General features: G+C 38.7%; 1 protein-coding gene across 1 annotated transcript in view; it reads right to left on the bottom strand.

Annotated features, from left to right (window-relative positions):
- Positions 1–927: 927 nt before the first annotated feature.
- The window catches only part of AIG1 (androgen induced 1), a 192395-nt gene continuing 168819 nt past the window's right edge, over positions 928–24503 (bottom strand). Inside the window, exons 5-7 of the mRNA XM_075267896.1 lie at positions 14649–14764; positions 7585–7748; positions 928–1557 (exon numbers count right to left, since the gene is read on the bottom strand). Coding sequence (XP_075123997.1) covers positions 1520–1557; positions 7585–7748; positions 14649–14764 — 318 coding nt within the window. The 3' untranslated portion in view covers positions 928–1519. The remainder of the gene's footprint in view (positions 1558–7584; positions 7749–14648; positions 14765–24503) is intronic.

Genomic DNA, 24503 nt, shown 5'->3' with positions numbered 1-24503 from the left:
ATACCGCTTTCTAAAGAGAATGTAGTTCTACATTTTGCAGATCATGTTTCTTGGCTTCTGTTTTATGTTGCTTTGTTTAGACACCATGGCAAAAGTATTGAAAGACTCAAGACAAGATACCTAAGGGGAATTTTAACTGCTACCATGGAAAAAAAAAATCAACCACGTTTTCAACCTAACAACAGACTGGAGTAGTTTGTCTCAATGAATGTAAGCAAACTACGCAAGTGGCAATGTACCGTAAATGTGGTTTCTCACTGTCTGGCTGTATCAGAACTAATATACTCACCAGTGATTTTGACACATGGTTAAGGAGTCACATAGTCTGCAAGTTTCTCATAATAATAACATGATGATAGCTGCGTGGCTTACACACAGAAGAGCTTAACCTCTTGTCACATTACTGAAGATACAACATCTGTCAGGAATGCCTCACTCTTCTCAATTGTGTAAGTGATCCGACCATGTAACAATATGATAAGACAAGTTTTATCACATTGTATCTTATTTTTATATGGGGTAAATTGACATGGCAGGATTTATGCAGAGAAATCCTCTTCATCATGTATGTGCTCTCATGTAACCACTGCTCCCAACACCCACAAACAGGTGAGAACAGCTTAGATGCCGGGAAATTTGTCAAATTTGTTAGCTTTGCAGCAATCCGATATTTCTGTTACTGGGATTTTTTTTTTTTTTTTTGTCAATGAAAGTAAATGGAAGCTAATGCATTATTGTATTGATAACAATTCTCATCTGATCAATGAGAATAGTGCATGTCTTTATGCTTCCCACTTCATTGATAGACCTAAGTAAAATGTTCTCAGCAGAGTTAACATGAGATCTTTCAATATAACACTAGTTCCAATCATTACTGAAGAAATATTTCTTTTAGTGTGAAGTTACTAGTATTGTGCTAGTTCTACTGCAATTCCGGAATCTCTCTTTATTATGACACAGGGCAATGAAGACATTTACAAATATACTTTATGCAAAGGGGCGTATAACCTGTATATAACACAAATAATTGAAAACATTAAGGAGTATTTAGTAAGTGTATTGAACATATACAGGAGTCATCAGTTATTCATTGATCATAGAAAAGACATAGCACCTCATGGTCACAAGTGTCAGTGCCACACCAATAACAAGGACGTAGTAGCACAAGGTATATGCACCTCATAAATAGACTATTCATACTGGTCATAATGTCTGTATTCCTAGAACAAAAGACATTGTACAATTCTGAATGTCCCAATTGGGCAGTGGTAGATACCCTTTCAATTTATAAACCCATGTTAGCTTGAAAAATTAATTGGTAGAATAAGTACGCTAACTTGTAGCTGCGATCTATGCTCCAGTTCCCGATTCCTGAGCACCGCGTCAGCCACTTCATGTCATTGTAAGGGACTTCTCAGCACTGTGATGGTGGCAGAAACCTGGCTGTGCTACAGAGTAGAGAAAATTACTTTTAGCTTTGTGTGGATGAGGAGAAATTTTAACTGTGGAATAGCTGGAATTAGTCGGTCTTGATCCTCTTGTCTGCTGCTTCCATTGCTAAAAAAGAAAAAAAAAACCATCTGGTAGCAGAAAGCATTATGGCAATATCACATTAATAATAATACATTCAGAGCAAGTAAAGATTACATTTATTCTTACCTTCTTAAAAAAGACAACAATATTTCTACATCTAGACCTACCCTAATAGGCTGGAAGCCCTATGTAGCATGATCGCGATTTTGACGTGGTGGAAATGCCGCAGCAAAAACCATGGCATTTTACAGTATCTGGACATGCTGCGATTTCAAAAACTGTTGCATTTTTTAAAATCGCAACACGTCAATAAAGCCTTTGTAAATGCTGACGTTTTCCATATCGGTATAATTGAAGGAGAGAGTTCGCAGAGGGAAACTTTCAAGCACGATGCTTTTAGGTATGTGGAAAAGGATACAAACAGATTTCCATTTGTTCTGATCCTCTGATGAATTTTTTGTTGATCATAGAATAACATTATTCTACTTTTATATTCTAGTACATTTTGCAAGGTTAGGAAATAATCCTAATTTATTATATTTGAATGATTCCAATGTGTTGATTTATGAGGCATATAAGGTTTACTTTACTTTATTTATACACCTAATCCTTTAACCACAATAATAATAATGATGATTAAAAAAAATTTGATTACAATAAATACAATGCAAATTACACAGTAAAAGCAGATGAAAGAATTATTGTGAAACCCATCCTGTTTTCAATCATACAGACCATTACATAATATGTAGCATTACGATGCCAGATGCCAGATTTGGAGTCGGGAAGGAATTTTTTCCCCTGAAAAATAGGGCAATTGGCATGAGCCTCATGGGTTTTTTTTTGCCTTCCCCTGGATCAACACTGTAGGGATTGTAGGGTTATAGGTTGGACTTGATGGACTAATGTCTTTATCTAACCTCATCAACTATGTAACTATGTAACTATGTACTGTAACTATATTACACTATGGAGGAAAAGACAGATTGTCTAACTAATTCATTGGTAAATATATATATACTGCAACTCCTAATGGTGGTAGCTTTGAAATACTTTATTGTACAAGTTACTAACATGTCATTATTATTGGTTCATCAGCGTCATATCATAGAGATGATCAGGTTAAGGTGACAGAATTACCTACAGTATAAGATTACAATTAAAATTCTTCAGACTGAAGAAGTCACTTAAATTTCCAAACATGTTAAGAAGTTGATTATGACTTAAGACTGCTACATAAAACTACTGCTGTGTAAAACTGTATTGAAACCAAGTATAACAAGCTGTCAGAAAAGAGCCCACATGTTGGTATGTACCAACTATGATTTCAGCTTCTGCTATGCCAAATAACCTTCTAGCATGGCACATTTACTTCTTTGATACCCACTTCGCTGCCTGCTGATCCGCTTGGAGGATGCATTACATTTTTTAAGTCTGCCTAGTCTGGCCTTCTACTTGTCTGTCTGGCAGAGACAACATTTCTCAAATAAAGAAAACACTTGATGACTGTACTTTCTGGTAAAATCATTTAGGTATTTCTTCTGGGAATGGCTACATTCTTGAAACACGTTTTCCGCAAAGGCACAATACCCCATGTCTGTAAATTTAATTCAGCATATGAGGTGAATAACAAAAAAAAATCCTTCTCATCACCCGATTCTATTCTAATCTGTTGTGAAAGCTTTATTTAAGGTCACCAGAGGTCTATCCAATAATGTCTGGAAGTAACATATGTGAATCAGGAATGTGGCACTATGTGACATCATATGCAGACAGCATGTATATACTACAGGCAATGTGCAAAAAAGAGTCATTGTGTAGAATGCCCCAAACTAGAAGGCAATAAAATAACCAGAAGAAATAGATGACTAACAAGGAATGATCAAACTGCAGTCTAAACCATGACGGCAATGTAAAATAATAGGTATCCTATACAATACTCACTTTGGCTTAGGTTTAAGCAATGGGCCTTCATTTGTAAAATAAATTAAGGGTAATCTATATACATTTCCTAACCCTAAGCTAAACCCTCAAATGTGCTCCTATCATGCACAGTATATGATCATTGCCTTGGGAGTATGCTAAAGTAAGAAGTATAAGTAAGGGGGCGTTCACACTTGCGCCCCTGCCCGCCCGACTTTCCTGCATGTATGACTTTGTGTCCATGCAAAGAAAGAAAATGGTTTCCAGGCAGAGGTTTCCACTGGCATTTGCTTTAAAAACCCACTGAAATGATTGGGTTTTAAAACTGACCGCCGGCAAGCCGTCCCCTATCCTGTTTCTTCGGGAATTAGGACGGAAACACAGCAAGTATGACCACCCCTTACGGTGGACTTGATCTCAGAGCTTTGATGATCATTGCTCTAAATAAGCAAGAATGTTGGTGTTATTAAAAAAAAAACTAAAAAAACTAAAACTTATCACTAATAGAGATGAGCGAACAGAGTTCGATCGAGTACATGTTCGATCGGACATCACGCTGTTCGCAATGTTCGATTAAATACGAGCACCGTGCAAATGCAAAGTGCACTTAAAGTTCGATTTCCCTCCCACCTTCCCTGGTGCTTTTTCTGCACCAATAACAGTGCAGGGGAGGTGGGAAAGGAACTATGACAATGGAGGCCATGAAAAAAACTAGGAAAAAGTCATTGGCTGCCGAGGACATGTGACCTCTGATTCAAACGAACAGGCGGCATCACCTCCGATTCATTTGCGGCTTGCACTTAGTTAGAAAGAGACATCTGTTGAGGGCTAGTTAGGTTTTAGATTCTGCTAGGCAGGAATAGCAAAGAAGAAGAACCACACTAGCTCTTTTAAGAGCTACACTAAAGGGAGAAGCTCAAACAAGCTTGGCACAGTGTCTACCCACAAACGCTAAAGTGGGATTCACAGCAATTAAGCCAGGCTGTATCTGCACAACCCAGCTTTCCGCGGTGGGGATTAGACTAAGTGGGATACACTGAAATTGTAAGCCCATATACCCTATATATGCTTAATTCAGGGTTCAACAGTGTGTTCCCCCCCTTCCCGAAACTAAGGGGTATACACTGAAATTCTCAGCCCATATACACTATATACGATTCATCCAGGTTGTCATGGTGTGTACCCACAAAAAAACAGTGGGATATACATTCTAATTCTCAAGCTGTATACGCTTCATTCAGGTTGTCACAGTGTATACCCCCAAAAAATCAGTGGGATATACATTCTAATTCTCAGGCTATATATGCTTCATCCAGGTTGTCATGGTGTGTACCCACAAAAAAAAAAAATCAGTGGGATATACATTCTAATTCTCAGGCTATATATGCTTCATCCAGGTTGTCACGGTGTGTACCCACAAAACCATCTAAAAATGCGCAAGGCTACTGGTAAGAGACATGGACGAGGCCGTGGGCAAGGCCGGGGGTGTGGGAATTCTGCTGGGGGCAAGGTTGAGGTGAAGCCACAGCACATTCCGTGCCTACTCCTCAGGGGCAGCAAGCATTGCGCTTCTTCAAAGTCCCCGGCTTGCTGGCCACATTAAGTAGGGTGCAGGGCACAAACCTAACTAGGCCCGAGCACCAGGAACATGTGTTACAATGGCTGGCGGATAATGCTTCCACCACATTATCCACCAGCCAGTCAGCCTCTACCTCAACTCCTCCTCCTACATAGCATTCTTGTCAGCCTTCTTCCCAAAATGACCAATCTTCCCAGCAGAGCAATCCCAACTTTCCCTGCTCCCAGGAGCTGTTCTCTGGTTCTTTAACTGTCCCTCTCCCTGTCCCTCCATTTCCCAATTCCACGGAGTCACCAGATGACTTTCTGTGTCCAGATGCCCAAACACTGGTCTCCTCCATCTCCGGTTGATTTTGTGGTGGTTGACCAGCAACCTACCCTCAGTGACGATGACGAGACACAGTTGCCATCAGGGAAGCCTGTTGCCATGTGCGGTGTACAGGAGGAGGAGGCGAGAGAGGAATTGGCAGAGGAGATGGTGGACGATGAGGACACTAACCTGACCTGGACAGGGGGGATGTCAAGCGGGGAAAACAATGTCGATGTTGAGGGAGTTGCAGCACCAAAGAGGGTAGCTAGAGGCAGAGGCATGTCCAGAGGCAGCGGTCAGCTGCTTCGCCAAAGCCAGGCCACACCCAGAATGGCCCAAGATGTTCCCTATTATAGCCAGCCCAGAAAAACTCACCCATCAAGGGCACATTCCTCAATGGTGTTCTTTCGAAACCAAGGGTGATACCTTTTGGAAATATCTGATGCATTCCAAAACTAAGTGGGATACACTCAAATTGTCAGCCTATATACCCTTAATTCAGGTTTCACTGGTGTGTACCCACCCAAAACTAACTGTGATACACATTATTTGTCAGCCTACTTGCAGGCTTAATCCAGGTTTTAACGGTGTTTTACCCACCCAAAACTAAGTGGGAGACACATTATTTGTCAGCCTATTGGCAGGCTTAATCCAAGTTTTAACGGTGTGGTTTAGTGAAGCCATGATTATTTAATTCTGGGAAAAATATGCAAATGTGTTGAGGCTTGGACTGGGTCACAAACTGGGCCGGTATACCTCGTCTCCCCGCCTAACATTCCTGGCAGGGGCTCTGAAACTACACCATCCTCCTCCTCCTCTGCCGCCGTTAAATCGACCACAACTACGAGCTGAAAACGTTACAGCACTGGCGTGGGTAGACGTCAGCAGGCCGTGCTGAAGCTCAGCAGCTTGGGGGAATGCCAACACACTGCCTCCGAGGTGAGGGATGCTCACTAAGCTGGTGCAATGCTCCACTCACAGAAAGGGTCTAATACTCTGCTGGTGCAAGGCTCCACTCAAAGAAAGGGCCTAATACTCTGCTGCTGCAAGGCTCCACTCACAAAAAGGTGAAAAACTCTGCTGCTGCAAGGCTCCACTCACAAAAAGGTGAAAAACTCTGCTGCTGCAAGTCTCCACTCACAGAAAGGGCCTAACACTCTGCTGCTGCAAGGCTCCACTGATAGAAAGGGCCTAATACTCTGCCAGTACAAGGCTCCACTCAAAGAAAGGTGCAAAACTCTAATTATCCTGGTTGAACTTGTTCAGTAATGAGGTCAGCTCAGCATGAGGATCTTGTACGTTAGGTTGTCCACACACACACACACACACACACACACACACACACACACACACACGCTGTGAGTACTATTGGATTTCCCATTGCCTATTCCATCTGTGGTTGTCATGGGCAATGTGATTTAAAGGGTTGCTTGGTAATGTTTCTTTAGCTTAAAATTTGTGTTTCTGTCCACACAATTGGTGAGGAAAGAATGTTTCCAACTATTTTTCCACTGTCTGAGAGGTTGTATTGAGTGTGTAAAGTATGTAGTTGTTAGGCTGTGATAGTGGGGTAATACAGGGACTTGGGCTTGTTAGATGCCCCCAGACATGCTTCCCCTGCTGTCCCAGTTGCATTCCAGAGGTGTTGTCATCATTTGCTGAGGTGTCATAGTGGACTTGGTGACCCTCCTGAGTCGAATAGTGGTTTCCCCCTTAACGAGTATTTTTTCCCCATAGACTATAATGGGGTTCGATATTCAATCGAACAGTCGAATATTGAGCGGCTACTGGAATCGAACTTCGAACAATTCACTGTTCGCTCATCTCTAATCACTCTTTGATAGCCCTATATGATTAGGGATGTGGGTATTAACCCCATAACACTTATGGTTGCAGTTTTAGTTGGTCACTGTATTGCAATATAAGACTAGTTTCTCACCAGCTCTCCCAAATGTAGGAATAGTTTCAGGCACACAAGAGAAGAGAAATATTCCATAGTTCCAGTAATTCTCTTCTCCCATGCACCGTGGCCATTTTGCTTTGTCAGCTACATTTACTAGACACAGCCTTGAATGTTGTTTGTAGAGTGCAATTGCCGCAGGTCGGCAGAGACATAAACAGGGAATCCAACCAATTCTATATATTGTACTTTTTTAAATATTACATGGTTTCTAATATTTCTTGCACATAACTATATATTGTATGTAGGATTGTATGTAGGCATTTGCTTCAAAACTTACATTTATCCAAGTCCCAAATGTAACTGTTCAGCTTCTCGCCCAAAACATAGTAGATGTTAATGATAACAGTGACTAGAAGGAAGAAGACTATTTTGGCTAGAGGACTGATGTATTCCAGAAGAGGGTACACCCATACTCCTGTCACATGATGAACCCAGCACACCCTGAAAGAAAGCAGAAGGAAACAAAGGAGTTACTTGTTGAAGCTCCGGCATATCTTAATTCCAGAAAATACATCTCCAGCACTTCCTAAACTTTAAGTACAGCGAAAGAGACTAATAAAACTAACAAACGCTGGGAATCTGGAGAATGTTAATGTGTTAAGCCAGTACTTTGTGAGAAGTCTAGGGACACATCAACCACACCATTCTATGCAGTAGCTATGTAGGAAAAGTAATATTTATTTAATGGAGAAGGCATTTCAGACCAGATGTGACACATGCACACAGGCCTGCTGAGACAGATGGATTAAAGAAGTCAATCTGGGCATTTATACAGGCATGCCATGTCTACATAGACTGAGTAATACAACAGACTTTTATACATAGGAACAAAAGTCATATATAACAGTAGCATGGAGAGGATAAGAGGACATTAGAAGGTAATAACTTGTAAACGCTCATATCTTACCCACATGCTATGTCACTTATATTAGTGGCTGGCTTCTTTAATACAATGACCCCGTTGAAGACAGAAAATGACCATGTGATCATGATAACCAGTCCACCAGAAACCTCTTTGCAGGATTTAGCATTAGACTCTTTGCTCACAGACATCTGGCACTATCAGCATCCTGTTAGTAGGGACTATATTCATAACTCATATGTCCATCCCAAATTCATTATATACTTGTAGGTGCTGCAGCCGCTGCGCTGATACAGTGTGTGTATATTTTGGGTTAACCTAACAGTGCTTGGTCCCTAGATGCCCCTGTCACTGGCTCCAAAAGCTTTGCAGGAACAGAACAGGCACAGGCCGATGTCACTGTATGAAGTCAATGAACATGCTTACAGCACAATGACTTAATTTGAAGATCTTTATATAAGGCAGGCAGGAAGGGGTTACATTGTTATTACCACCAGAGTTTTTATTCACATTTTACTTAAAATCAATGTATTAAAGTAACACATCTGAAAACATACCAAATCTGAAAAATAATCTGACAAGAATGATTAATGCAGCTTATTCCATAAACCCAGCAACGTGATGTGTCTGTCAGCCAGAATATGGGTATTTCACTCAGCACATCAAAATCTCAGGCAAAGAGATTGTGGCTTGGGTCTGAGAATTAAATATAGCCTCTGTTATTCTTATGTTTTCATGTATGCTCTTTAGTGCTGTGGGATTACATTTCGTGGCTTTTGTACATAATAGTCACGTTGTAAAAGTTTGAAGATTTTTTTAAATGATATTAGTGGGAGCAGATGGAATATCTTAATATAGACACATGGCTGTGGATTTTAATGGCATTGAAAGTTTCCAGCCCTAGGATGTGGGTATCCACTAATGTGTTTTAAGATTTGCAGACCATTTGAAAGAGCTTGGAATATGTTACTTACTGTATGCAATATTATAAATTTATATCTTATATATGTTTTATGTTTTCACATGTCTCTAAATTACCGTATATATACACACATTTCATTTGGTCAGTCTTCTGTTTCTATATGTCTATAGTTAAGATAAATCCCCATAAACATATGCTGTATATGGCATGAATGCTAGAGATGAGAAAGATACCACAGTGTCTCTATAACCTATGAGAAAACAGAATAGTTTTTCCATTCTTTATGGTTGGGAAACACACTTAGTGTACAGAAATGATGATGTAGCTGCAGATTTGCCTTCCGCTTGCAGCCACACATCAAGCACTTGAGGACTGCAAACATAGATTAGAACTAACAGTACTGTATTAGTGAAACATCTCAGAGCGGTTTACAACTAAATATTCTATAGTGCAGGAAATCCTCAAAAAATATTTGGTAACATTAGGAGAGTCTGCTTTAAGAGGGTGTACTCTCACCTTGGGCTGTCGTAAAACACAACAACATAGATGCACAGATAAGTGAACCAAATGGTCGGTATAAAAGCTGCCAGCAACCAACACTGTCAACAAGGGATCATGGATGTCAAAATGCCATTGAATAGTACAAGCCAGAAAAAGGCCCTCAAAAGAAAGTGATCCAGCACTCGTCCACTTCAACTAGAATGTTTATAGAATTCTAAAACACACAACGCATATCAGAACTAAACCCCTTCAGGCAATTTTGAAATTAACATTTTTGCAAATATAAATAATTAAAATTTTGCAATTATCACGAAGATGGTTAAAAAACATCTTTAAAACTCTGCAAAGTTTTTACTCATTTAGATTTTCAAAAATGTTTAACTTTTAAATTCTAAGATCTACAAATATTAATATTATCTTTGTTGGAAATCCCTTTATTATTAAGTTAATCCCATAGTATAGACATATAAATACCAAAGATGTCTCCCTTTTTTTTGTTTTTTATTCCAGAAAAAAATTCAAAAAAGGAAGGAAAGATATATATATATATATATATATATATATATATATATATATATATATATATATACACATACATACTGAAGTGCATCACACTATTCTGTGTGGAAGAGTCCGAATGGTTAACCTTGGGTGCTGACATGGGAGCCTTCAATAGGTCATCCGTGATAACATATCTGCACCCAATGATTGCATTGTGGGGTGCTGATGTGGAGGGACATACAATAACAATCATATTAAGTGCTGCTTAAATCCACTCCTGATAGTATGACATATGCCACACGCCACTGATGTAATAATATGTCATGGAGATTTTTTGTCCACAAGACTGTGACCTAGAGCATTGTCACTATGAGTTAGTCTGGGGCAGTTATTATAACATGAAGAAAGAGACAAGTTATAATATTGTCTGTGTTACTTAAACTTAGTATTATCAGAATACAGATCAGTTATAAACTAAACACATGGGAATTTAGCTCAATTCACTTAGATTTCAATTCTACATTTTTTATTGTGATTTAATGCTCCAGAGTCGATACATTCAGCATTCAATAAACATGAAAATGAGCCGTCAATAAAAGGTACCATTGGAACCTACAATACAATGGGGAAGATTTATCAAGACTGGCAATTCACACGCCAGTCTTAATAAAGGCTTGGACTGGTGCAGGGCACGACTTCTTTATGTAGAGGCTTTAGCTTCTGCTTATAAGTCAGTCGCACATGTATGAGCATGAAGGAGTATCTATGATATTTAGAAACTGGCATAGATTTTCATTATAATTCATGCCAGAAAACTAGCATGAATTATGATACATATGTTGGGCCAAGGTGCCCCCAACCCAGCCTTTCATGTTCTCTTCGCTCTATCCACATTCGCACAAAGGGGGTTGTGGTGAACCTTTGGCACATGAAAGGTACTTGTGCTAAATCTATGCCACAAGATCATCCTTCTATGCCAGAAAACTGGCACAGAGGGACTAATAAATCCAACCCTGTTTTTGATACCCTCCCTTTGATACATTTATGCTACTGATACATTTTCATATTGTAGATTAAAATATATAAAATTATTTCTTTTTCTTTCTAATATTTTGTACTAATTCTATCAGTCTAATGGTGGGAGCTAATGGCTTACAATTTAAAACCACATGGCTCAGACTTCTGGTATTTTATATTACTGTGGGTTTCGAATGTTCACTGTCTGAGTTTTATGTAATATGATATATGAAGATCCTAAAACAGAACTGTCAAATTTATGAGAGAATACTGGAGTTCTACTTAAAGAGTAATTCTAGGTATTAAGCTTGAATACATTGTTTTTAAATCTGGATATTCATGTATAACCATTTGTAAATAGACTATGTGTTGGGAAAAAGGATAAAAAACCTGAGAGCTTGTACATTTCAGATCTGCCTCCTTATCCCATGACATCAGTGAGTCTGGTTCTAGAGTCTTCCATTACACAATCGCCTATTGTCTGCATCTAAATCAGGAGTCTCAAATCTGCTCGGTAAATGACACATAGAAAAATTCATACAATACAAAACTATTTTTAACGACTAGCCATTTGAACCACTATAATAATGCTATATCACTATAATATTATCTTCATCCTTTATTTGGAAAACATTAGTAAAATAAATAGGGAGGGAGCGACTTCCAAATAAAGGATCAAGATGTTAAGAAAACACTTCGTCTGGGTGAGTGCCCCCCGTATTTCTATTTTTCTTTTTCTATGCTATATATTTTTCTTGGGAAGAAGAGCACCACTCAGGAAGTTTATATGTGACCATTAATGCACATCAGTATATAGCAATGCAGTGTGAATATGTCTCTATGATGTAGTGATAGTGCCACTTTTTCTCTTGTGCGTTCTATTTTTTCATCACTATAATATTATTGTTAGGTTTAAAATTACCAGAAATTTGCCTCTATATAGAAACTCTGCTGTCCCTGTAGAATTATAGTGCCATCATAGACATTCCTAGAGGCTCTTTAATATATACAGTTGTAACATACTATGTAGTCCTCCCCTGTAATAACACAGTGTCTGGTCCACCCAAACACCTTTCGACATTGAAAGCAATAGGTAAAATAGCCTCCCATTGATTTCAATGGGGAGTGCGCGTATGCCGGCACCCATAGAAATCAATGGGATCTGTTTTAACGCTGCTCACTCTGAACGAGTTTTACCTTCAGAATGAGCGGAGCGTTTGCTCCGTGTGAAGGCTCCCTCACTCTGGTGCAGCATTCATACAAGTAGCACATGTTACTATGTCAGTAATCCAGAGGTTTTCAGTTTGATGGCTGTTAGCGTACAACTAAAATACATAGTAATATGCTATTCATTAAAAACAATAGGAAAAAAGCGTCATGCAGTGGTGTAACTAGGAATGGCGGGGCCCCATGGCAAACTTCTGACATGGGGCCAACGCCGAAGACCCCTACCGACCCCCCCCCCCCCGCATTTCTGCACGTATTATGCCCCATAGTGTCCCCTATACAAATTATTATGCCCCATGAACAATTATACTCTGGAACAGGAAGCAGAGAGCTCTATCCATAGTGTAGTGGCCAGACCACGTTACTGCAGATCTGCTCCTAGAGCAGTCTTCTTCCTAACCCATCTGTGTATAAGCTGCTGAGAAAAGCAAATCAATGGGGGTAGCGGGTGTCAGACCCCCATTGATCTGATATTAGTGACCTATCTTTAGGATAGGTTATCAATATATTTAGCTGGAAAAGCCTTTTAAAGGAGTTGTTTCACCAGGGCAACTGTTTGATTGGTGGTGGTCCAATAGCGATTGGTTATTTCTGGCAGTCCCTTAGAAGTGATCCAAGCAGCAATATCCAAGTGACACTTACCACTTTTTTTACACAGGAAAAATGTGATAGTGTTCAATGGGGGCACCAGTGGTCGACCACCAGTAACCAACAAATTACCACTTATCCTGTGGATAAGGATTCATTGTTTTGATGTTGAAGCCTTAAAAAGCTTTCCCAACAGATTTATACTTATTAAATATGGCAGCCGCTCAGGTGCTGAGCAGCTGCCATAGCCACTGGGTTTCTGTTGTATTCAACCAGGGCATTGTTCTTCTTTTTGTACCATGGAATAAAGTGGCCAGTCACAAACTCTATATACTTTGCAGAGGTCATTTTCACATCTTCTGGGACTCTAAAGGGGTCTATCTTTCCCTATGATTCTGGCTCAAAACATAACTTTGCATCCTCCTTGCTGATATAAATAACAAATATAGTACTTACCATGCACAATAGGGTGGGGAGAAAACCAAGGGTGCAAATTATAATAGCCCATAGTAAATATGTCAGTACACCAAAGAATAACAGCAACCGAAACGGAGCAGAGGTGTATAGAAAATATCAAAAACTCTATAGTCATGTGAGTACTAAAACTGCCTATGCCAACCATTAAACCTAATGAGTATCTACTGATCTTATACAACAGATTATGAACGTCCAGTGATACCTATAAATAAGTGAAAGAGACAAAGATACACAAGTAACAAGTCAAACATACATACCCATGACAAAAGATAAGAACCAGTTATATCTCTGCACTGCTGTACACACCTGACGTACAGTATGTTTTGGCACACTGCCTTCATTCAGGGGCAGTGTCAGTGGTAGGCGGGCACGAATATTAAGTATCCACCACAATTACAAATTAACATATAACAGCTGAACATGAACCAACCAAAGTCTCCCCCACGAAAACATATCTAATAGTATAAAACACTATGGCCAGAGAGGCATAAACTCCACCCCACAAAAGCGTAATAGTAATAATTACCGTGCGTTAAAAAAAACCGTCCTATTGATTTCAATGGGTGCTGCTTGCTTTTTTTCTACACGCGGAATTTACCACGCGGTAAATTTCGCGCAAAGAGAAAAGCGAGCGGCACCCATTGAAATCAATGGGATGCTTTTTTTAAGGCGTGGTAAATTCGGCACCATAAGCATCGCCATTTTGCCCCGTGTGAATTGCCTTTAAGTAGGATTTTTTTTAATGGACTCACCTGGCTAACTAATTATCATTGAAAGAATTTTTTTGAGAGAAGTCCTCAGTAATTGATACCTTTTTTAATGGTTAACTTAAAAAGTTTTTTGATGACATATCGAGCTTTAGAGACTCTATAGAGGTCTCTTCACCAGGGTAGTATCGATATGTCATCAAAAAACTTTTTAAGTTAGCCATTAAAAATAGGTATCAACTACTGAGGACTTCTCTCAAAAAATTTCTTTCATATCATATCCACTGGCTGACACGGTACAAGGATATTTTTTCTTATAATTATCATTGGTGTTTGAGATTGGTTTCAGTGGTAAAACAGTAACGATACCAGCCATGAATTTAATTGAAAAACAAAAAATTACATCTTTATGATAATCAAGTTAAATTCGCATAATATGCGGTGTAACCATATAGTAATTTTGGAAATTTGTCTGCAGTGGTAAGCATGTTTAGCATGTGTTACTGTGTGAAACAAAAAAGTCAAATAAATAGCCTTACCACAAAATATAACAAATGGAGAAACCACAAACAGTTGCAATGCCACTTTTTCTGCTTGGATACTGATGATGGGTGGTCCTCATTTCAATTAATATGAAAGGCAATACAGTGGTATGCTATAAAGAAAGAAAAATAAGATATTATTACATTTTAATGTTTATTACATTTATTTTCCATAAAAGCAAATGCATAATTTTGATTTTTAGGAAAAAAATTGCAACAATGCAGTTACATGACAAGAATCAGCATAAATAATCATATGCTAAATAGATGCAAGTCAAATGTATGTATGAGATAGCCAAGACGATTGTCTAGAAAATGATGGTAGGAGGAAGATAGAAGAGTGACTGGGGTGTGCATTTAAATTGTGAAGAGTAGTGCCCTAGTGGTGTTCTGTTCCAGTGGGAATTCACTAGCTCTTTATAACCCCCAACATATACTTTGATTTAGGGGGTTCCCCTTATATATATCTTGATCTAGATATAATTTTCATTATTAAGAATGGTGGCTGATGTTTCACCAAGGGATGGTTGTAATTGTTAATAATAAAAGTTATATTTCATTCTTATGTTTATAGCCTTTTTGGATGCCCACTCTGTGAATTCTACAAACGAAATGAGGCATTACAGGTAGGAATGTTAGTACATGGCTTTTTTTTCATTACTATTGGTTGTCCACAATGACAAGCATCTTTAGACTAAGGGCACATGTTGCGGAAAAGCAGCTTTTTTTTTTGGGGGGGGGCAAAAACTAGGAGTGGATCTAGCAGAAGGGCGAAGTATAAAAGCTTCCTTTAAATTTACCATTTCTTTTGAAGCCAAAGTTAGGCTTTTCCACAACGTGGGACCTTAGCCTTAAAGCAGTATTGTCATATTTCATACAATATTACTTTAAAGATAGTGCTTCTGTTCAACTGTTTGCATTTTCAATAAAACAGATTTTAAAAGCAAAAAATATAATGGCCACCCAATGAAAGCAATAAGATACTTATAGATTTTTTCATCCACAAAATTTTGTGGCAAATAAGGAGACCTATCAATTAAGCAGAATGATACAGGGAGAAGCTTCCCTGCAGACACTTCTCTCCTTCCCAACTCCCTTTAACCACTTCCAGACCGGCCATAGACTTTATATGTCCTGGAAGTGGTTGCCTAGTTCTGACAGGACATACCGGTACGTCCAGTCAGAACACAGTAGCTGCACTGAGATGGTGCAGCTGCTGAAGCTGGGAGCTCCAAGAGAGATGGCAGGGAAGATTTATTCCCTTCCCTGCCATCTCGATTGCTGTGTATACAGCGCTTAATGAGTGCTGTATACACGGCTATGGACGCTGCCATGATTCGGCCGCCGTCTGACCCGGCGGTCACGTGATGCGCCAGGCTCAGAGTCTTGCAAGAGCTGCTGGGTCCTCCAGGACCCAGATCAGCTCTGTATACTGCGTATACAGTGTGCAGGAGGTTGTATTCCTCCTGCAACTGAGGCTAAATGTACCAGCCTCAGTTGCAGGGGAAATCAGCCTCCAATACAAAAAAAAAGTGATCAGATGTCCCCAAAGGTCTCTTATCACCTTATGGGGACACAATCTGAAAAAAAATAAAAATAAAAATATAATAAAAAAGTTTTTTTAAAATGTAAATATAATAATAACAATAAAAAAATATTATTACGCTAATAAAACGCCATTATTAAAGTTTATAGCCCCACCCCCGATGACACCATACAAAATAAAAATTACCATAGCAGAGAGGAAAAACTATTTTATAAAGTATTTCAGTGACACTTTGTTTTATTAAATTAAAAAAAAATATATTAAATTGAAAACCAGACACAATTTCCCTCCTATTTTGTTTATATTTTCCCGGATAAAAAAAAAATTAAAACACATTCGAAAATAAAAACAACATAAAAATAAAGCCCTATGTGTCCCCGAAAAAAGACGCAAAAATTAGTTGACTGAGACATACGGGAAAAATGTTACAGCCCTCGAAACCGCACATACAAAATAAACCTAAAATCTGTCTGGTCCTGGACCACAAATTGGCCCGGTACTGAAGTGGTTAAACTATGTGTTCTCTCAGTAGTTCAGAGTAAATCCTAGTAGAATGTAATGAAGGAATCTGTCAGTAATTCATGCTATCTGTGTTTGGGCAGCATGAGTCCTGTGACAGGTTCCCTTTAAGCAACTAAAATACTATTAAATGCAAAATACAAACAAAACCAATCTCAAGCATGAAACAAATATTCATTACTTAATACATTACTTCTGCCTTTGCTACATATCCCTGTGTTACAGTACTGTCTGGTAAGCATGTTGGACTATATAATCAGTTATCCAAAAATAATATATATATGAGCAAACCTTCTGCTCCCACTGACTCTGGCTCCTGTTAAGTCTATAGGGAGCAGAGCTGTGCCTGAATATGGATAAGGGGGAAGAGATTTTAAATGTTTGTTTCCTGCCAAAAGACTTTTGTCATGAGAATATGGGGATACGTGCCAATATGCTCCTCATTGAGCTGATAAGCTACAGATCGACTTTTTACAGTTTAAAGCTAGTAAGCTATATATAAACATGCCAGAGTGATCCATATTTTATATTTAATACATGACCTGTAAAAAGCTCAAAATTATACATTTTAAAGAAAAGCAGATGGGTTCAGTTGACTGTCACCTAAAATCCAAAAGTGCCTGTAAATATAATTCCTTCAGGCTTATCATCTGTTCAGCTATTTCTTATTTATTTCATAGTTGTTTCTTTCCAAACTAACCCATGAAGGTGTTTTTGATAAAATTGTTTTACTCCCCACCATCCAGAAGCCATAACTTTTTATTCACAGAACAATATGAAGCTCCTTTTGTCAGCAGCTTGGTGTCTCATCTTCTCACTCCCTGTATTCTTCAACAAGCTGGAGGGAAAACTTTGCCTGTTTGAGGAATAGGACACTATGAAGTACCTCACTAGATATAGACATTGCCATTTCTATTAGTGATTATTATTATAATTACTAGAAATCTAATATAAATGCAGATCAAATAACATGCACAGTAAATTATATAACATTTCACAGGTTTGGAAAGAAAAAAACCTTACATACTGCAGGAGAGAACATACTCAGTGTTAGATTTTGTTTACATAGAGATATGTAAATCAGGCAATAAGGAACAATTAAGACAACTTTTAATTCACAATCTAAAAAAGGCACCCACATAGCAAAAGGTTTAAACACTCCCCATGTCCATGGGTAACTATAATAATTCAGATCACAGCATATAAATGAAGATTGAGACAGAAAAATATGTATGTACATGCTAACCAAAGACATGAATAGTAACATAAACACAAGCGACATCATGTAATAGTCACACCTATCTCACAACTGCATAATATACACAGAGAAAACTAATGAAAAAACTCCTATGTATCAATCTTCAATATATACAGCAAACATATAGAACATGGAGGGATTTCACCACATCATCAGTCTTGCAGGATTATATCCATGGATCACCATATTCATTTATGGGAGCAATTCAATGCCATAAATGGTGAGATCCCTGCATTTTCTTATGTTTGCAGTATATATTTAGGCTTGATACACAAGAGTTTTTTCATTAGTTATCTCTGTGTATATTATGCAGTTGTGAGACAGGTGTGGCTATTACCTGATGTTGCATGTGTTTGTTACTATTCGTGTCTCTGAGTTGCACCTAAATACATATTTTTCTGTCTCAATCTACTGTGATCTGAATTATTATACTGTAGTTACCCATGGATATGAGGAGTGTTTTAACGTTTTGATGTATAGGTGCCTTTTTAGGTTGTGGATTAAAAGTTATGATTTAATTATTCCATTATTGCTTGATTTATATATATTCTTTTCCAGTTGAATTTTATAGCCTTCATTGACATTTGTAGGGCTGAGTTGTTGTTACACAGAGATATAAAACACTGTCCGAGCCTTTATCAGCAAACTAGCGGAACTGATTATCCTGCTGTAGAACCACCTACTGGACTTCTAAACCCAGAATAAGCAGGTCGAAATGAATAAATTACTAATAAGTTTTATGCCACAAAACTATATATCAACCTACTCAGCCAATTGTGCTCTAAAACTTGATCTATTCAGATTGGAAAGTATTTTCAATGTTTCATAATAAAATTATGACATTTTAGATGCTTTATCCCTAAATGGGATTTTCCAGTTTCAGTTTCTGAAAACCCCTTTAATGGTTGTATAATAAAAAGATACAATTTTCCAATATATTTTCTGTATTAGTTCCTCACAGTTTTCTAGATATATGCTTGCTGTCATACATTGTCAATCCATGGTCACGTAGTGAGCACACATGTGTATCGTTTGTTTCCAGGCAGATAGATGTCTGATTAATGTGCTGTGCCTATAACAGGCTGTGTAGATGAATATGATGCCGTACAGACCTGTCCCTCACATGACAATAACAGGAATGATTTGATGATGAAAACTTCATTAAACGGGCAGGGCTTATTGCGAAGTAACCATGACTCTCCCCAGCACAACCAGAGAGATAAGTATATTGTATCTGTGAGAAACAACAGACACTATGTTGTGATGCCGAATTATTTGACATGTATAGCTGTATTGATTTTACTATATGTTCGATACTGCTGATGAATCAAAAACCGGGCTAGTAGAAAAAGATACTTGATATGCTGAATAAGTGGTGTGTATCCATGATGATATAGCAATACATCACTATTAAACCATGTCTGCCAGTATCTAAATATGGTAAATCACTATTAAATTTACCAGTATATACATAGTACACAACCTTATTCAGGTGCATCTATTGATGTATCGGTATATAATTGAGCCAAAGACACCTACTACTAAATACCATAGGATTCATATTCAGTCAGTGGAGTCACAGTATGGTCAAGGATGTTAAACAAAGACATTAATGTTTTAAATCAAGCTCCACAATGATGTGGATTATACATTCTGGAGTGGGGAGCGTATATACACATATATGAGTATAGAAAAATCACCTAGCCCTGAACGTAAGACAATATGCGCTGCATAACCCATTCTAGATGAAAAGGTACACTGTCACCAAACAAGAGGAAGATGAGACCCCACAGACTGTTATACCCCAAATAACCCCCCCCCCCATACAGCTGGCACCAACTAAGAGGAATATGAGACCCTACGGACTGTTATACTCCAAATCACCCCACCCCCCCATACAGCGGTCACCAACTAAGAGGAAGATGAAACACCACGGACTGTTATACCCCCAACTCCCTCCCCCACACACTTTACTAGCTTTGACAATGCCAAATATCTATTCGGACGTCCCAATAAAGCTTGTTTGATTTGATTTGATATCCAAGGGCTGGAAATGTCAGGAACACCTCCATTTACTAGGAGTGACAAAATAGTTATAATCTCATTTTAGTGATTATAGATGAATGCATAATATAAGACATGGGGAAGTGTGTAAGAAATACGGTTATAGAGGCTCAGTGTTTTGAGACTATTAAATCAAGTAATCCACTGTGCCTCCTTCTGCAGTATTTTTATTATTAATATTGCCACGTCTCCAGAAGGGTCTAATGCGCTCTATGCCCTGAAACACTAGTGATTTAATGTCGTCCCCATGACAATCCCAAATATGTCTGCTAAGAAGCCTACCTCATAGCGGTTGAGGTTGCCAATATGTTCAACAATACCATCTTTAAATTCCCTGTTGGTCATCCCAAAGTAACCCCAACCATTCATAGTTCTTGTGAGGTGGATGTAGACCCATGGAGTTGAAGTAACTCAGTTCTATTTCTAGCGAGGGCATGATGTTGTGACCCTTGCAGGATGGCTCTAGGGTAGCCCCTCCAAATGAACCTGTCAGTAAGTTCATCTGCAGCATGGTAGTAGCCTTACTAAGTGGAACAGTTCCTCTGAACTTGGAAAAACTGTTAATTGGGTATACTCCTTTTCAAGGGAACAGGTGACAACTTTCCCAATGCAGTAAACAGCTTGTTGTGGTTTCTTTATGATAAGTCAACATAGCTACTTCTCCATTCTCATGAATGATCATGCAGAGATTTAGAAAGGTGATCTCCCGTGAATCGATGGAGGTAATGAATCACATGTTGATCGAGTTGTGGTTCAAGAACCGGATGAAGTCCCTAAATTGGGAGGATGAATCTGTCCAGAAGATAAGGACATCGTCTATTTACCTTAATCCTAAGGCCACAGACAATGTCCATACATCTATCTCATCAGAGAAAACAGTTTTTTCTTCCCATCAACCCAAGAATAAATTGGCGAAGGTGGGTCCAGCCACACTCTCAATGACCAGTTGGAAAAAGTATTAACCGGAAAACAAAAAGTAATTTTTGATTTAAATGAACTGTAAGACCTAAGGCTTACATCTTCTATTATCAGAACCTCAACCTTCATGAGCTGTTTGGTGCAACAAAGGATCACCAATGCTCTCATTGCACCAAAGAGCTACCTCCCGAAGGGACTGGGCTCTGGAAAGCATAGATCTATGGTATGATGAGAACAATGATGATTTTTTATTTTTTATTTTTTGCACCAGACTGTTCATGAGTACATTAGGAACAAAGGTTATATTTGATTATGAGAAGAGAAAATCATCTTATTCTCGTGAACCCTGGCTATTGTCACTTAGGGCTAGTTCACACGTGAATAGGGGGTGGTGGAATTTGGTCCTGAAAAAAAACGCTTCTGGAATTAGGAAGCGGTTTTTGGACATGAGGCGGTTTTTAGAGCGTTTTTTGCGCAGTTTTTGGCAAAAAAAAGCCTAAAAAAAATGCCATGCGTTTTTTTCCCTCCAGCACAGAGAATAGACCTTGACAAAACGCCTAGTGTTTATGAGGCTTTTTTTGCCAAAAACCACTAGCTAGTGGTTTTCCGTCTCCCATTCACTTGTATAGATTTCCTGAGGCGGAATTCGCCTCAAGAAAGGTCATGTCACTTCTTTTTTCCGCTAGTGGCAAAAAAACACTAGCGGAAAAATGAACGTTAGCGGTCTTCATAGACCACTATTGTATGGAGGCGGATTTGGAGGCGGATTCCATGTCCAAATTCTGCCCCACTGGCCCCGTGTGAACGAGCCCTTATAGTTTAATAGGGTCTTTGCTGATAGATTAAAGAGTACCTAACCTTTCAACAAACTTTGCATAAATCTTTGGTATATTCAGATCCTGCATTCTAGTGCAGATCAAGGGAGTGAAAGGAAGTGTGTGGGTCTGTCCTGTAACCCTGAGTGCGATGAGACAATATTGTATTTGTTTTGTTCATGTAGCTGGTTGTAAGCCACACATATAGTTAGGTTATCATTTCTGTTTAGTTAGTCACTCAGACGAGCAGGATTTTTTTTCTAAATATATCTTCTATATTGTGTATGAACGCTTGCCTGTGGCATAGTGTAGAGGGAACAGTGTGTTCACTGGAAAACTTATTTTTCTTACTAGTAAAAAAGCAGCTCTGTAGAGTTAAGGCACAAAATCGATTTTTTTTTTTTGATTCTGTAAAGCCCATATTATATTAGTCGGGGAAAGAAAACCACCAGTGACCATTCCTTTAACAATTATTCCTTCTCATTTTCCGTATATAGATTGGGCCCTTGAAATGATGCGTTACTGACCTGAAAAAGATTTACTGGAACACGTTAGGTCACTGCTTTCTGGAAGACGTTATCATAGACACACTTCCTCTTGTGCGGATGTTGTTTGTATTTAGTGTCTGCTTGCTTGCATTACAAATACTCAGTGTGCATCCCAAGTGGCGACTGACCCAGGTGTTTTTCATTTGTTTTTTGTTTACTATGAAGTCATTGCTATTTCAATCGATCCTTTAGTGTCCTGCAAACCACAGCTAAGTCAGTAAACTGTGACATTATCAAAACTGTTGGACGGTGATGTGCATTCTGGTAGGCTTATTGAAAACTTACGCAAACTGCATTACACTAATGTTGAGTAAGCCAATTGGCAGAACATGTTTTGGAACAAGGAAGAGGTGATATTTTAGGAGAAATGACCTCTAAAAGGGCACGGAGTAACTGTCTGATTATATCCCATTTTGCCAATATACTGACGTACAGCACTGGAATGCAGTACCTACATCTGCAACCACTCTCGTCCGACCATTGGCTTCCACGGTTTTTTAGCTAATTACAACTCACATGGGATATTGGAGTATATGTAACTAGAAGCAGATACTCTACAAAATTCACAGCAAGAGGCTGGGTCCCACGTTTCAAAAACACAGTGTTTTACTGTACCTGCAAAGTGGATGGGATTCTGGATAATCCAATCCGCACACTGCAGAAAAAAGTCTGCAGCAGAAATTTTGCAATTTCAAAAACTAAATCGGTACACTGTTTTGTGGCCACAATACTATAGAATACAATACTTAAGTGTACCTACCACATTAAGCAGCTAAAAGCACGTATAACATATAAAAGCAGCATAAAGCTAAGGCCACATTTGGCCTCTCGCAGCAAAAAACGGGGTGGGAAAAACCACGGTGGCAACATGGCAGTTCTTCCGACAGCGCTTTAGACAGAAAGTTTTCAGAGATTTCCTCTGTGGATTTTCTCTTTCAATTATACCTATGGGAAGTTTCTGTAGGTACAATTGACATGCTGTGATTTCCAAAACCTCGCCGGTTTTGGAAATCGCAGCATGTCCGCACCACGGTTTTTACCGCAAATTAGGCATAGGATTCGCTAGAATCCCCTCCACTTTGCCTTGACTAAAAAACGCTGCAATTTTTCCTGTGAAAATCGCTGCGTTTGCGACACATGGGCTCCGGCCTAAGGCAAAATGAATGACATTTTACTTAATCTTACCGCCAAACTGCAACAACAACAAAAAAAACACAGCAGAAAACACATATTCAAAAAGCGTGCATTTTTTTTAAAGATGAAGCATGTTAATTTTATTCGTGAAAATGCTGCGTCTTGCCTTTGGACTTGATGGGAGGCAAAAATGCAACAGAAAAGCTGTGAAAGGGATTGCGTTCTCGGCTGCCTTTCTCTCCACACAGTTTATGTTTTGCTACATGTAGCCTCATCCTCAGGCACTTTTTCCAGCAAAAGGAACCCACAAACCTACTTACAATCTAAAGATCACTTTGATTTGCAGTAAAACAGCATATTGGCGTATTTTTCAGCCACAACATGAACGCGTCTCAGTCTCCCTGTGGCTTTCCCTTAGCTATGTCATACTAATGAGAGTGAAGAGTTACAATTCTATTATTCAGAGATTTGTGTTTCTTTTCACGTTGTAGAGTGGGACTCTTTCATTTATACATATTAGATCTCTGTAAGAACATTGAAGGCAGAATACATTCAACTGGAATAATGAAAAAAATATGCTGCTATGCCTAGATATTTCTGTTATATTCTTGTCTTAGCGCCCATGGTGCTCTTTAGATCCCCTTTCAGAATGTCTGCCTAATGTGTTCAGTGGCAGTGACCATAAATGCCCCATAGCTCAGTCCCACACTCACATACTCTTATACAAGTTATACAAGTCCTGCTATTGTGTAGAACAGTATACAAGATATGACTTTCACAGTGGCAATATTCATTGAAAAAAATGTTTTATTTAGTGTGTAGTTAATTTCCTTTGGTTTGCCCTTCATCTTCCGATATGTATTTTTTTATTACTGTCTGTATGTACATATTACTACTCTATTCCATATAGCAACAAAAAGGTAAACTGATACTGCTTTGAAATATGCTGAATCAATGGGACCCTATTGTTATGTTTGACGCCAAGAACTTCTGTGATGTAAACATGGCTTAAGGCGCGACTCCGCACAGAATTCACACGGTGTCCATGCG

This window comes from Leptodactylus fuscus, chromosome 3, assembly GCF_031893055.1.
Source record: "Leptodactylus fuscus isolate aLepFus1 chromosome 3, aLepFus1.hap2, whole genome shotgun sequence".
NCBI classification, from domain to species: Eukaryota; Metazoa; Chordata; class Amphibia; order Anura; family Leptodactylidae; genus Leptodactylus; species Leptodactylus fuscus.
This window is presented reverse-complemented; position numbering and strand designations above follow the sequence as displayed.